General features: G+C 34.8%; 1 protein-coding gene across 1 annotated transcript; it reads left to right on the forward strand.

Annotated features, from left to right (window-relative positions):
• The first annotated feature begins 7,753 nt into the window (after positions 1-7,753).
• Positions 7,754-9,889, forward strand: LOC118933887 (methylcrotonoyl-CoA carboxylase beta chain, mitochondrial-like). The gene is given in 4 exon segments (XM_036928816.2): positions 7,754-8,384; positions 8,387-8,562; positions 8,564-9,440; positions 9,443-9,889. Coding segments are annotated over 4 exon segments (1,686 nt in total). The 5' UTR covers positions 7,754-7,840; the 3' UTR covers positions 9,532-9,889.
• Positions 9,890-14,868: the final 4,979 nt, after the last annotated feature.

Genomic DNA, 14,868 nt, shown 5'->3' on the forward strand with positions numbered 1-14,868 from the left:
TCTACATCTTGTTTTGTTTAACTGTGATGAATCCAACCTACGAGTTCCTGGCACCACGAGGGCCAGTCTTCTAACTGAAACCCTGTGGATTCAAAATCTTTTCTAGGTACTTAACTATCTTCTGCAAATTTCCTCGTCTATAAAATTGAGGATGATGATAATTGCAGAGATGTCAAGGAAATTTATAATCATTAATGAGCTAAACCCTTTGAAAATATAAAGCTACATTAAATTTTAATATTACTAATCTTCTTAATTAGAGAAAGTGGCAAATGTGTCCAAAAACTCTGTAACTTCATTACTCTTGCATTTATGTTTCTAAGTTTAATTCCTTCAAAATGTGTTCTAAGTTGATTAAACATATGGCTGACTGCATTTATAAATCCCATTACTAATAGGCTATACTATGGTAAATATACTTTCGCTATTATGACTAGAGGGTGATGAATTTTGGTAAAAAAATTACATCTAAATAATTATGTTCTCCCTCTATTTTTATTTTATTTGCAATAAACATGTTTATTCATGCATTTATATTCTTGTTGAATAAAGGATTTGCAGGAACCCAACACTGAGAAAATAGGCATCAAATAAAATAAGAATATAAACTACAGAAGCAAGTTAAAGTGGGACAGAAGTACACTGATAACAAATGCAAATGCTTTGCCAGTGTTAACTTAAAATTTGTTTATAGGCTTTCTGGCTGTTAAAGACTTAATCAGGTACATACCTCTTTGTTGTAATGTTAATAGGGAGGAAACACTAATATGAAAAGCATTTCAAACATTATACATTTCATATCTATGAAAATGATTATATAGTGAAGATAAACATTTTTGTAATCATAATTGTTCACTATAAATGTGCACATAAAGATGCAGACTGTATAATTTAACAAGCAAACTCTCCTCAATTACTCAAGTTTGTAATCTATTTAAAATCAACATTAATGGTAGGAATATTAATATTTAAGGCCTTTCAATTGTTATTTGAATGAATTCAAATTCACCATATTCAGGATTGACAATGGATAGCGTTGTTTCATTTTAAATATAAATTGAATTTTATGATTTGATCTGGATTACAGTGAGAAGGCACCATAGTGTTTGCCACACTAGATATCTCCACATTTTTCCACACCCAATGGTTATGCACATACGAGGCACACAATTTATTTGTTCTTAGTTTTAGTATGAGCAGGAACAGTATGATGAGATCTAGAAGATTTTTTCAGCAAGATTTAGTATACTACCTCAGTTTGTTTTTGCAATACCATTAAAAATTCACTTTGTATTATGGATCTGTACTTTATATTTAACAAAACTGACTTTTTATTTTAAAATGAGGTTTGTAATCACAGAGAACTGAATGGTCAGTGATGTTATTTACCAACTATTAGAAAGAATTACTTGTTCAACTCACCAGATGGCAAACTACATTTATTTCACTGGTGGGCAAGGTTGTGGAATCCACAGTCTGACTGTTACAGGTTCAAAGTCTGGTTCTTCTGTGTAATCAGGACCAAGTTATTTAAACTTTGCTGCTCAGTTTCATTGCTTAGAATGGGAATAACCAGGATGCTTACTTCTAAGGGATGTTATGTTAAGTGAACGAGTTGCTACATATGGATGTATTGCACAGTGCGTAACATATATAAAATGTTAAATTAAATATCACTGTTAGCACTAAGAGTGGTTGGTTCTGGTACCAAGAAGATGTTAATTAGCTCTCGTCCTTCAGTGTTTCCATTAGATGCTATGGTCTCATGGTTCAAATGCCTCTCCCCAAACGACTGCCCTTGTTGTACATAATATTTCACTTATTCATCCTTCAGAAATAATTTCTTTGTCATCCAAACACTACTAAATCAAAATCTTATAGAATTAACAAGAGAAAAAATACTTGGAAAGACTAAAAGTTAAAGTACACTTCTCAGTCTTAACATGAAAGAACACATTTCACAATGGTGGTTTTGATAAAAAGATAATTTAGATCCATTTATTTTGAAAGAAAAAGCATATTGAGAATTGAAGATTGTTATCCTATTTTACATGTTTCCTCAAGATTCTCCTGGTAAGGGGTCATATGATAGCTTTCAAGCTCCTTGAGGACTGGATCTGGCAGAGCAACTGAAAAGTAAGAGTTCACTATATATTTGCTGAATTGAACTGAAATAAAGTCAGTCACATCAGAGGAAGAATTTAAAGAAAGGAAAAAAATAAATAAAGCAGAGCAAAGGACAACTCCAGTTCTGACACTTTCACAGGTTCTGAATTCACACTACATGACCACAATATAAGCAATTACATGAGTGGGAAATACAGATTAATGTGGGATAACCTTTTCTAATGGACAGAACAACTTCAATCCTCGACTTTCAAGCACTTAATACTTTTAATATATGAAGTGTTGTATTACTTGGTCTTGCTTTTTCATAAGCCTCTTACAGCTTATTGGCAAATACAATTTTTTTTTATCATGTCGTAAATATTTATGGGTAGAGACAACAATAAAGTAACAATTCCACAACAGAAGTTGCTGACATCCAAGACTACTTTATTATCTGAATGGTACAAAATCCACAAACTCCCAGATTTGTTACCTGCCTGCTTCCAGTGATTTGTATTCTAGAAAGCCCATATTAATTCAGGGTCACTAAGTATTATAGCTGGCCCACCTAAATACTCAGTGGATGATGGCATGTATAACAAATAAATAAGTAAACAGAAGAAAGCCCGTACAAATGCCAGACCCATGAGACTACTTGTTGTGGTTCTGGTATTATAATAGCAATTTAGTCCAATTTCAACTTATAATTTTATTAAATTAGAGTCATAATGATCATGTGCCATGAGAACAATTGAGATTATGCAAAGGAAAGAGATAGGAAAAGACCCCTAATATTACTAAATCTTTGCTATCTTATAATTTCTGAAAAAGTATTTCTGTAGAGCTAGAGGAAATAGGAACACTTTAAAAGGGAAAAGAAGCTAATAAAGGTGAATATATTCTCTAATAACACTGAAATGCTGTTATTCATAAAGAAGTAAAGTAATATAAACTCATAAAGAGGTTCAGTTTCCTCAATTTATCTTGTAACTAAATAGTAATATTTATTTTCCCATTAAAAACACAGGAGTCAGGGTTTTTTTTTTTAGGGATTATTTCTTTGCCATGCTACATACATTACTTACTAAAATCTTTAAAGTTGTGATAGGTATTGCTATTATCCACATTTTTCATTAAAACAAAAGCAAGGGGTCAACAATAAAACTTTAAACATTTGAAATTTAATCAATTTTACTGATTAAAATAAAATTCATTATTTAAAGAAGTGAAATATTTTTACGGACGTTTGCTTGCTTTTTAGAAAAGTTTCACCTGAAAAAATGTGTGAGTTTGTGGGAAGGATAAAGTGAATAAGTAGGTTAAAGCTAGCTAGAGGAGTTGATGTTAAAGTCTAATTACATTATTTTATAAATAACAAACTTATAACAATCTATTAGAGTAGGGTGTTTAGGCTTCATTATGTATCAAAAGTTGGCATCAAATTACAGCTGTATGTCCTTTTCCACTGTAAATAGTAATATAATATATAATAAAAAATGAATAACAATATATGTATATCCTTATATATGTTGATTGGAGTGAATAACTTAGACTATCAAACTATTTTTTAGATATGGTTGATATTTAATGCAAATATATGTACACATTCATGTTAATCTTGCTTTTATAGATATTAAGGCCTACCCATGTAAATTCAGTGATTAGGGTTTTCAAGATCACACTGTAAACAATAGCCATGAGAGTGCAAATCATATACAAATATACATAAAGCATTTCAAGTAGGAAAATGAATACTCTTGTCAATCTAGAAGCAGTCATGAGAAAAAAGAAAAGGATGAAAATACCTACTGAGATTCCCTATTGTGCTGAAGTATTTCATTTCTTCCTCCAAACCGAATCACTATTTCTCCCAAACCTATTTTGTGCAGTCAGGAGGCTGAACATATAATAAACCATTTCCCAGGTTCCTTTGCTGTCTGAGTTCTGTTTGGTTCAGCCAATGGGAAGCACAAGCAGGAGACTGGATTCCCTTAACCCAGAGTTGCATATCTTGTCAGATAGACCTTTCTTCATAGTCTTACTTATTTGTGGGTTCTGGTAACTTCTTTACCTCTTTCCTATAGTATACGGGATGCTAATAGCGACCCTCTGTTTCTTATGCAGGCCTACTAGACCTTCCCCATGTGGTTTCCTTTGTAGGATGCCCAGACCTGTATAGGTAATAAGTGTATAGCTTCACAAATTACTATATTTGATTATAACAATAGTTTTCTTTTGGGAACCTGAGGGTGTAACTACAATATATGAAAATTCAAATACTTTATTTTATGTATCTTTTTTAAGAACTACTTGAAAAAATGTAGTTTTAAGTATTGCCTTGACAAGGATTTCCCATAGAACTTTTTTGAAAATACACTTACAACTGTGTATACAATAATCAGGTATTATATTTGTTGCTTTATCTAATTACATTTTCATTTCTTGTATACAGCATGCATATCAAAACATATTTGATTCAACTTAAAATACAACACATAGATAAAATTCTTTCATTAAAAGAATAAATGTTTTCTAAAGGAGATTTTAAAAGTGTAAGTCAAATGCCTTAATATTTTTTATACCCTTTCAAGAAATAATACCACTTCTGGGAATGTATTCTAAAATAATCTTGGATGTGTGGTTATATTTAGCTGCAAGGATATTCAATATAATCATTCTTTAGGAGTGAATATGAAATCAATCTAAATACCCAGTTTTATAATTGCAAGTATGGAATACTAAGGAATAAAACCTATGATTCCAAAATAACATCCAGTGTTCCATATATATATTCAAGATACATGAAAACTTATATTCCTAAAGGAGACAGAATGAGATTTCTTTCTGAAAATGTATGTTAATAGTAAAGTTATGATATTTAGGGAAACTCAAAAATATTGCTAGGTAAGAGTTTCATTAAAATAAAATTTCTCTTTCATGCAATTATGTGTTTACTTTTTACTTTGTCTTATTGTTTATCTATAGTATATGTACTGAACGTGTATAATTCATGTATCAAGATAAAATCAGTAAATTCAACTTCTGAAATTAAAATGAAAAGTCACATAAGAGAGGAAAGGAGATAAAGATGAGTTTTTTCCCCCTTATTTTATAAAAGACAGTGCATGGTTTATTGAGAATAATTTTTCCTCTATCTTAAATCTATGCTATAAAAGGATTTATTGTGTAAATCTGGAAATAAGAGGCATTGAATAAGTAATATATATTAAGATAACTGTTTTAGCTTTTTAAACAAAATAGAAGTATTGAATTATTATTTATTGTAACAACCTTTGGGAAATAAAATTTCAAAATATTACCTAAAATTAAAGAATTACATGCATGTTTTTCACCAAAGCATTGACAACAACTATTTATGATTAAGCAATAGTTTTCTAGGGATTTTTATACAATGCCTAGATCCACCTTATATAATAGAATTACAATAATCTAAAGAAACACCTGCTTGGATTGTAATTTGGACACTATCATCATCATACAACTCAGTTTATGGCAATTCTTACGCATGTATTTAGTGTTCACTGGAAGAAACATAGGCATTAGATGCCAGATATGAAGATGACATAAATATCTTTAGAGTGTTTGTGTCCTAGACTGAAAAACATGTATTAGTTGTATGAAATTCCAAATTGCCTCTTCTCTATTCTTGCCAAGTCATGGTATTCCAACTACTGCCTCAACTTGTATGATATAGATATAAATAATAATAAGTAAATTTATTTGAAAATATGTTTCCAGTTTATCAATAATATTAAACACTTTTTAAAAAGGATTGTGTGTGTTTATATATAAGTATCTTAATTGTTGAAATGATTAAGAGTCAATTCAAATTTGCTAACATGTTTTTTTCAGGTGGATAGATTGATAATAATATACATTCTTAGAGTCCTTTGATAGAAAATAAATAACTAATTTGAATTTTCATTGAAGTTAAATTCCAAAAAGTATGAAAGGAAAAATAAAACCACAAAGAAAAATAAAAATTAAAATATTTCAACTGATAGAACAGTTATGCTATTTCAGACAATGTTAGAAGATGGTGTTGGCTAATTGCAATAGAAAAGCTGCTAATTACTAAAAATAGTAATTTGGAGACATAAATATTGTACAGGCATGACTGTAAGAAGTTGGGATTAATCAAAGCACACAGCATTTTCAATGTTGCAAAAATTACAATTGTAAACACTTTCTATTCAATCAAATTCTATGTGACTAAATGAGTCTGAATAAATTATACCATATCAAAATAGAACTTTTACTATGGATCATAACTGTTTAAGAGGACAGGTTATATTTCCTTTGTGGTACACTACCTCTTTGGACTGACAATGTGATGAGCAAGGTATTTGGCAGGACCGAACTACAGTAGTAGGAGGATTATAAAAATATTATATACACACATACCAATATTAACTTTGGAAGTCTTTTTCAGATTACAACATTGACTTCCAGATCTATTCAGAATTGACTCTCTCAGTCAACAGATGGACAAATGAATGGAATTATCATATATGTATATGTATATATATATATAATCCATGGATTTATTGATTTTTAGTAATTAAAATTAACTGAAATATGTTGAACAGGAAAATTATACAAATAAATATAATTTTGTATACTACAGCATCTTTCATATTCTTTAAAATTTCATTCTAAACATTAACCACAATTGTACGATACTGAAAACATGGAATATATAATTATAAATTCAGTATTCTGAGACATTTATCTTTTTAATTGTCTTAAAATAATCTTGTTCCTACAGCGTGTCAATGTATCTGATAAATGAGAGCCCATTATTTCCTTTAAAGCTACATCTATTAACCAGCTTAATGTGAAAAAAAAAATCTCCCAACTTTAAGGCATCACACATTGTATTTATATTTATATTTACCTTATATTCACATCTGGTCTCATTACAAAACAACAGTTGTTCTGAAATTTAGCTTCACATTAAAACAAAATGTAAAACATTTAAGCTCCTGATAAACAGGCCATATCGCAGACTAATTCACATTGAATCTTTGGCCCTAGGGCCCAGAATCAGTATTTTTTAAAACTCTGCAGGTATAGCCAAAGTTGAGAACCACTGCACAAAATATTACATGAAACTTCTATGGAAGTGAGATTTTAAAAAGGATGTAACAACACGTAGATATATTGAATTCTATCAAGAGTGATTAGGAAAGATTTTCCAAAAAAGACTCATTTGAGCTGAATCTTTTGGGAAGATAAATTTGGTAAGAGAATTTGAAGAGGATTCTATGGAAATAGTGTGCCCAAAGTCACCCTTACATATGAGATTTTGGCAGAAAGTCATTGGTTGAAGGGGAGCCACAAATGAGAATAATGAGAGAGACATGAGCTGGGAGAAGAAGGTTTGAACTAGATTATGCAAATTTATATACAAGACTAGGATTTTTATACAATATACTGAAAAAAATGAGAAGTCAATGATGTTAATCTAGTTGATTACAACAGCAGTGAGTAAAAAGATAATAGATTATAGATAGATAAATAATGGCAATAATGTGGAAAATAATTCAGTAAAAAGTAAGAGTTAAGGGAGAATCTGGGAGGTTTCAGGCTAGCTGGTGCGGTGGGGGTGCCAACTGAGCCATAGCCCGAGTCTGGGGATGCGGAGCGGAGGCTGGTCGCTGGGAGCCTGCGCGGGCTTCCTCGTGCTCCTCGCTTTCTGCCTGCTGCCATGTGGGCCGCCCTGAGGTCAGCCCTGCGGACGTGCACCCACGCGGCTGCCCCGGGGCTGCGCACCTATCACAGAGACTCAGTGGCCACGCTGGGCACCCAGCCGGACTCGGGCTCTGCCGTGTATCAGAAAAACTGTGAACAGATGAAGGCACTAGTAAGTCAACTCCATGAACGAGCACAGTACATAAAACTAGGAGGTGGTGAGAAAGCCCGAAAACGTCACATATCAAGAGGAAAATTGTTACCCAGAGAAAGAGTAGATGGTCTTCTAGACCCAGGGACCCCGTTTCTGGAATTATCCCAGTTTGCAGGTTACCAGCTCTATGGCAATGAGGAGGTCCCAGCAGGTGGCATTATCACAGGTATTGGGAGAGTGTCAGGAGTAGAATGCATGATTATTGCTAATGATGCCACTGTCAAAGGAGGTACTTACTACCCAGTAACTGTGAAAAAACATTTACAGGCACAAGAAATCGCACTGCAAAACAGGCTTCCCTGCATCTACTTGGTTGATTCTGGAGGGGCATACTTACCTCTACAAGCAAGGCATTTCCAGATCGAGATCACTTTGGCCGTTCATTCTATTATCAGGCAAGTATGTCTTCTCAAAATATCACACAAATTGCAGTTGTGATGGGCTCCTGTACGGCAGGAGGGGCTTATGTGCCTGCGATGGCTGATGAAAACATCATTGTTCGCAAGCAGGGGACCATTTTTTGGGGGAGGACCCCCTTTGGTTAAAGCAGCAACTGGAGAAGAGGTGTCCGCTGAGGACCTTGGAGGTGCTGATCTTCACTGTAGGAAGTCTGGTGTAAGTGACTACTATGCTTTAGATGATAATCATGCCCTTCACTTAACCAGGAAAGTTGTGAGGAATCTAAATTATCAGAAGAAATTGGATGTTACTATTGAACCTTCGGAAGAGCCTTTGTTTCCTGCTGATGAATTGTGTGGAATAGTAGGTGCTAACCTTAAGAGGAGCTTTGATATCCAAGATGTCATTGCTAGAATTGTGGATGGAAGCAGATTCAGTGAGTTCAAAGCCTTATATGGAGACACATTGGTTGCAGGATTTGCTAGAATATTTGGATATGCAGTAGGTGTCATTGGAAATAATGGAGTTCTCTTTTCTGAATCTGCATAAGAGGGGGCTCACTTCATCCAGTTATGCTGCCAAAGGAATATTCCTCTGCTATTCCTTCAAAACATTACTGAATTTATGGTTGGTAGAGACTATGAAGCTGAAGGAACTGCCAAGGATGGTGCCAAGTTGGTAGCTGCTGTAGCCTGTGCCAATGTGCCTAAGTTCACTGTCATCATTGGGGGTTCATATGGGGCTGGAAACTATGGGATGTGTGGCAGAGCATACAGCCCAAGATTTCTCTACATGTGGCCAAACGCTCGCATCTCAGTGATGGGAGGAGAACAGGCGGCCAGTGTGCTGGCAACAGTAGCAAAGGACCAAAGGGCATGGGAAGGGAAAGAGTTCTCCAGTGCTGAAGAAGCAGCTTTGAAAGAGCCCTTCATTAAGAGGTTTGAAGAGGAAGGAAACCCTTACTTCTTCAGTGCCAGGCTGTGGGATGATGGGATTATTGATCCAGTGACACCAGACTGGTTCTGGGTCTCAGTATTAGCGCAGCCCTTAATGCGCCGATCCAGAAGACTGACTTTGGCATCTTCAGGATGTAACTGGGATAGAAAACATCTTCTGATGGACATGTACCAAAAATTAATGCATTAGTAGCCTTAAAATATTAAACTTTTTCATCATGTGGTCATCATAGTAAAAATTGTTTTCTTCACACAGTACATTATACTTTCCTGTCTTAAAAAAAATTATTGAAGATACTTATTTGATGAACCTTTATTTTACCCATAAAATGAAGAGAATAACAGGTGTCCTTTCTGACCCATAAGTAGTATAAAAAATTCTATAACCTATAAATTCCAGGTATTCCTGAGATTATTAACATGAAGTTCCATTTCCCATGAAATGATTGCTTTGCTGATTTTGCATGATATTTTTAACACTTATTTTTTAAAAGCATCTATTTTTCTCCCAGCCACCATCCTACTCCTTCCCATAATAGTCAGACTTCTTGCCATCTTATTTCATTGCAATCTTCTTGCATTGAGGCTCTTATTTCCTGCCCATTCTCTCCTTAGCCTACCCATCACTGGCTTCCACTGCCAACAGCTCATTCCAAGGTTGATCTCCATGTTGTGGAAACTAGTCGCTTCTTTTCTGACTTTATCTGATTTAATTCTCAGTGGCATTCAAATCAGTCAAACACTTCCTCCTAGAAACACTATCCTTAACTTCCTTGCCATGATGCTCTAGGTTTTCTGTCAACCTTTTTGGCCTTCCTTGTTCAGTTCCCTTTGCAGGCTCCTCTTACTCTGCTGATTCTTCCCCCACCCTCTTCAACATTCATGCTGATTTTTAATTATAATACGTGAATACAGTCTTATTCTAAAAGATACAAATAGCTCAAAAGTTTCTCTTTGTTTTTTTTAAAGTGTGGTATAATATACAATACAAAATTTGCCATTTTAACCATTTTTAAGTGTGCAGTTCTGTGGCATTAAATACCTTCACACTGATGTACAACCATCATCCCCATCCATCTCTAGAACTTTTCATTATCCCAAGCTAAAACTGTTACTTAATAATAACTCCTGATTGCCCTTCCCCCCAGCCCCTGACACATCTCATTTTTAAATGTATGTGATTCTTATTGTTTGATTAATTATCACTGGGCCACTTTAGCCCTTCTTACAGCTTTACTTGCCATCTAAATGCGGATGATCCTGCATTGACAGTTCTTAACACAGTTTCCCCTGAGCATATCTTACAGGGCTACTGGGCCTAATTGTCTTATAGGAACCTTGGATTCAATCATCAAGGTCTGTTGATTTTGCTATCTATCTCTTGAATCCTCCCAGATATTTTTGTCTGTCACTGCTACAGGCTTTAGAAGTGGTCTGCCTGCAGCCAATCTTACCTAGTCCAGTTTCTCCATTGCTCTGGAGCTGGGATGGCCATTCTGAAGTGCACTTCTGGTCATGCTACTCTCTTACTGAGGTCTTTCACTGGTTCTCTGCAGAGGTGCCAGACCCCTAATGGCCTCCATGATCCTAATCATCACCTCGCCAGCCTCGTCGCCTTGATTCTTCTTTTCACACACAGTGCCCCAGCCATTCTAGACTTCTAGTCCTTTGAACCTGTGAAGACTTCCCCGCCTTAGGGTCTATAAGTTTCCTTCTGGCTGAACTGTTCTACTGCTCCTTCTTAAACAGTTAGGTTTTTGTCACTGTGACTTCCCTGGGCTGATTAGATACCTACTACGTACTCTTGTAGAGTACCATCCACTTCCCTTGTCGCTTCCCTCTATCTTATATAAGAAATATAAACATTTAATATTGCACTCCAGCTAGATTTTAAGCTCTAGGAGAGCAAAGATCCTCTTATTTAGCTTGTACTTCTAATGTTTGGCCCTTATAGGTGCTCAAATGTTTGTTGAATGAATGAAAAAAATTCATATTTTAATCAATATCCTCAGGCCAAATCATTTTAAAATTAAGTGATTGATTATGTGATTTAACTATCAAATGCTTTCCAAAAAAATTAATATTTCAAACAAAAAAAAATAAGAGTTAAGGACATCAGTAAGATGGCAGGGTAGGAGTTACCAGCCAATATCCACCCCCCCCAAAAAAAGAAAAGAACAATAACAATTACACATCTGTGATTAAAAATAATTTTAGGAGGGCTCAATAATCCATTTAAGAATCTAGAACAACCTAATGGAACAAAAAACAGAGAATAACTTTATTGAAAGGATTGCTGGGGATTTAGTTTAGCTGGGATGTATGGAGATGGCCGGAAACAAAGAAGGGGAGCGGCTGTCGGTATCAGCCTGTAGCAGGTGTCACTGAAGTCCCCAGTGGCCTGCTTTGCAGAGAACCCTGGCAATCTTTGCTACTCAAGATTTCAGTAGCTCCTACGACAGCCACAGCCTACCCATAGCTTTCAAAATGTTGGATGCTGGTGTTCACTGATGCAGATTCCAGTAGACTTCCATGCAGAGGACACTGGCAAATTTATAACTGATGTAACCAACAGCCATTGCCACATTCATAACTCAGAGGACAAGAGATACTACTACACATCCACCAAGAAGTCACTGCTATTATGCCACACTAGGAACAGAGCTGTGCTCCCTTGACCCCATATGTTCTGTCCACAGAGCTACCACTGTCCTATGTGCACCCATCCTTCAGAGCCTGGATCTGCAGCCACTCTATGCACACCTATGCTTCAGAATCTGGCTCCACAAGCACTCCATATTCACTCATGTCTCAGACATTGAATCCACCACCTCTGTGGACTAGCCAGAGTCCCAGACCCCAGAGCTACTGTTGCTCTACAACCATCCCTTTCCAGAACCCAGGTACATGGCTACTCCATGTACACATGTACATCAGATACCAGTGTCATGACCACTTTAAGATTACCTGTAAACTGGACCCGGTAACCAAGAGGGTTCCCCTTGGCTGTGACATTTCTCCAAGAGAAAAAAAGATCAGAAGGTCTCTAGAAACCTTCATCACTAAAGACCCAAAAGCCCTCAGCACTCCTGCAGACACATACAGCCTTGGCTTCTGAGAATCCTGCATCTTCACTGACTACAACTTCAGCCTGAGATGCATGGAGACCATGCTGTTGGTTGTTCCTGAAGCAGGAACCACAACACTGTACTCAGCCAGGACTTTCACAGGTACCCATAGGTGAAAGTCTTTTCTCACTGAAACCAGTCCATAAAGTTAAGAAGAGGTGACTGCTCCATCAAATAGATAGACATTAACAGGAGCCTGTAAGAAACATGAAAATCAAGTTAACATGTCACTGATAAAGAAACACTAAAATTGTCCAGTAACTGACCACAAAGAAATGAAGATCTACAAATTCCTGGACAAAGAATTCAAAATAGCTGTTTTTAAGGAAGCTCAGCAACCTGCAAGAGATCGCAGATAGCCAATGAAATCTGGAAAACAATAAACAAAAAAGGAATTTAACAGAGATATAGAAATCACATAAATAAATCAACAAAAATTCTAGAGCTGAGAAATACAATGAATGAAATGAAAAATTCAACAAAGAGAATCAATATAAAGAAAATCAAATAAAGAGATCAAATAAAGACCCTATCAGTTAAAATAAAATATCTGTAAACTGAAGACAAGTCATTTGAAATTATCCAAAAGACGATAATGATAAAAAAATGAAGAAGGGTAAAGAAAGCCTATGAAAATTATGAAACACCATGAAGCAAAACAATATTCACATTATGGCAGTTCCAGAAGGAGTAGAGAGGGAAAGAAAGGAGCAGAAAACATACTTAAATAAATAATAGCCAAAAGCTATCCAAATCTGGGGAGAGATAAGGACATCCAGGTATCTAAAATCATAGGTCCCAATACATATCCCACTCAAAAAGAACTTCACCTAGACACATTATAATAAAACTATCAAAAATAAAGGACAGAGAGAACTTTGAAAGCAGAGGCAAAGTAACCTCATTGCATAAAAGATAGCTCCATAAAGGTTTCAACAGATTTCTTAAGAACCTTGCAACCAGGAGAGAATGTGATATATTCAAAGTGCTGTAAATAAATAAACTGCCAACAAAGAATATGTTACCCAACAAAGCTGTCCTTCAAAAATAAAAGAGAGATAAATAATTTCTCAGATAAGCAAAAGCTGAGGGAGTTCTTCACCACTAGAACTGCATTACAAAAAATGCTTAAAGGGCTTTTTTTTAAAGGAAATGAGAGAATGCTAACTAGTAACATGAAAACATTAGAAAGTATAATACTCACCAGTAAAGGTAGGTTTTATACTCAAATTCAGAATACTGCAATACTGTAATGATGGTATGCAAATCATCTAATTCTGGCATAAAGGTTAAAGAAAGCAAAATATTAAAAGTAACTGTAGCTACAATAATTTGTTAATAGATATCTAACATAAAAATATACAAATGTGGGGGAATCAGTAAAAGAGTATTTTTTTTTACATGATCAAAGTGCTGTCATCTTAAAATAGTAAATATAAAATGTCTTATGCAAGCCTCATGGCAACCATAAAGCAAAAACCTATAGCAGATTTATAGAAGAAAAAGAAAGAAATCAGAGCATACCACTCTGGAAATCATCAAATCACAAAAGAAAACAGCCAGAGAAGAAAAAAACAAAGGAATATCAAAACAACCAGAAAACAATTAACAAGGTGGCAACAAGATACATCCTTATCTATCAGTAATTACTTTAAGTGAAAATGAATTAAATTTTCTAGTTAAAAGATAAAGAGTAAATGAATGGATAAAAAAAGAAAACAGAACTGTATGCTGCCTACAGAGAATCACTTTAGATTTAAAGACACCTGTAGGCTGAAAGTGAAGGACTAGAAAAAGATACTCCATGCAAATGAAACCAAAAGAGAACAGGGGTAGCTATATTTGTATCAGACAAAATATACTGTAGGTCAAAAACTATACCAAAACATAAACAGGTCATTATATAATAATAAAGCAGTCAATTCATCAAGGGACTATAACAATTATAAATAGATATGCACTCAACATTAGAGGCCCTAAATAAGTTAAACATATATTAACAAATTTGGAGGCAGAAAGAGCAAACAATGTAGTAATACTAGTGAACTTCAGTACATCATTTTAAAAAATGGATAGATCATTCAGACAGAAAATTAATAAGGAAATACTGGATTTGAACTATGTTTTTAGACTAAATGGGCCAAGAAGATATATAGAGAACATGCCATTCAACAGCAGCAGAATATACATTCTTTTCAAGTGTGCATGGATAGCCTCCACTATAAATCATATGTTAAGTTGGAAAAAATGTCTTAACAAATTTAAGAAAATTGAAATCATAGCAAGCATCTTTTTTTCACCTCAGTGGTATGAAACTAGGACTCAATAACAGAAGAAAATCTTGAAA

Source organism: Manis pentadactyla, chromosome 8 (genome assembly GCF_030020395.1).
Source record: "Manis pentadactyla isolate mManPen7 chromosome 8, mManPen7.hap1, whole genome shotgun sequence".
NCBI lineage: Eukaryota > Metazoa > Chordata > Mammalia > Pholidota > Manidae > Manis > Manis pentadactyla.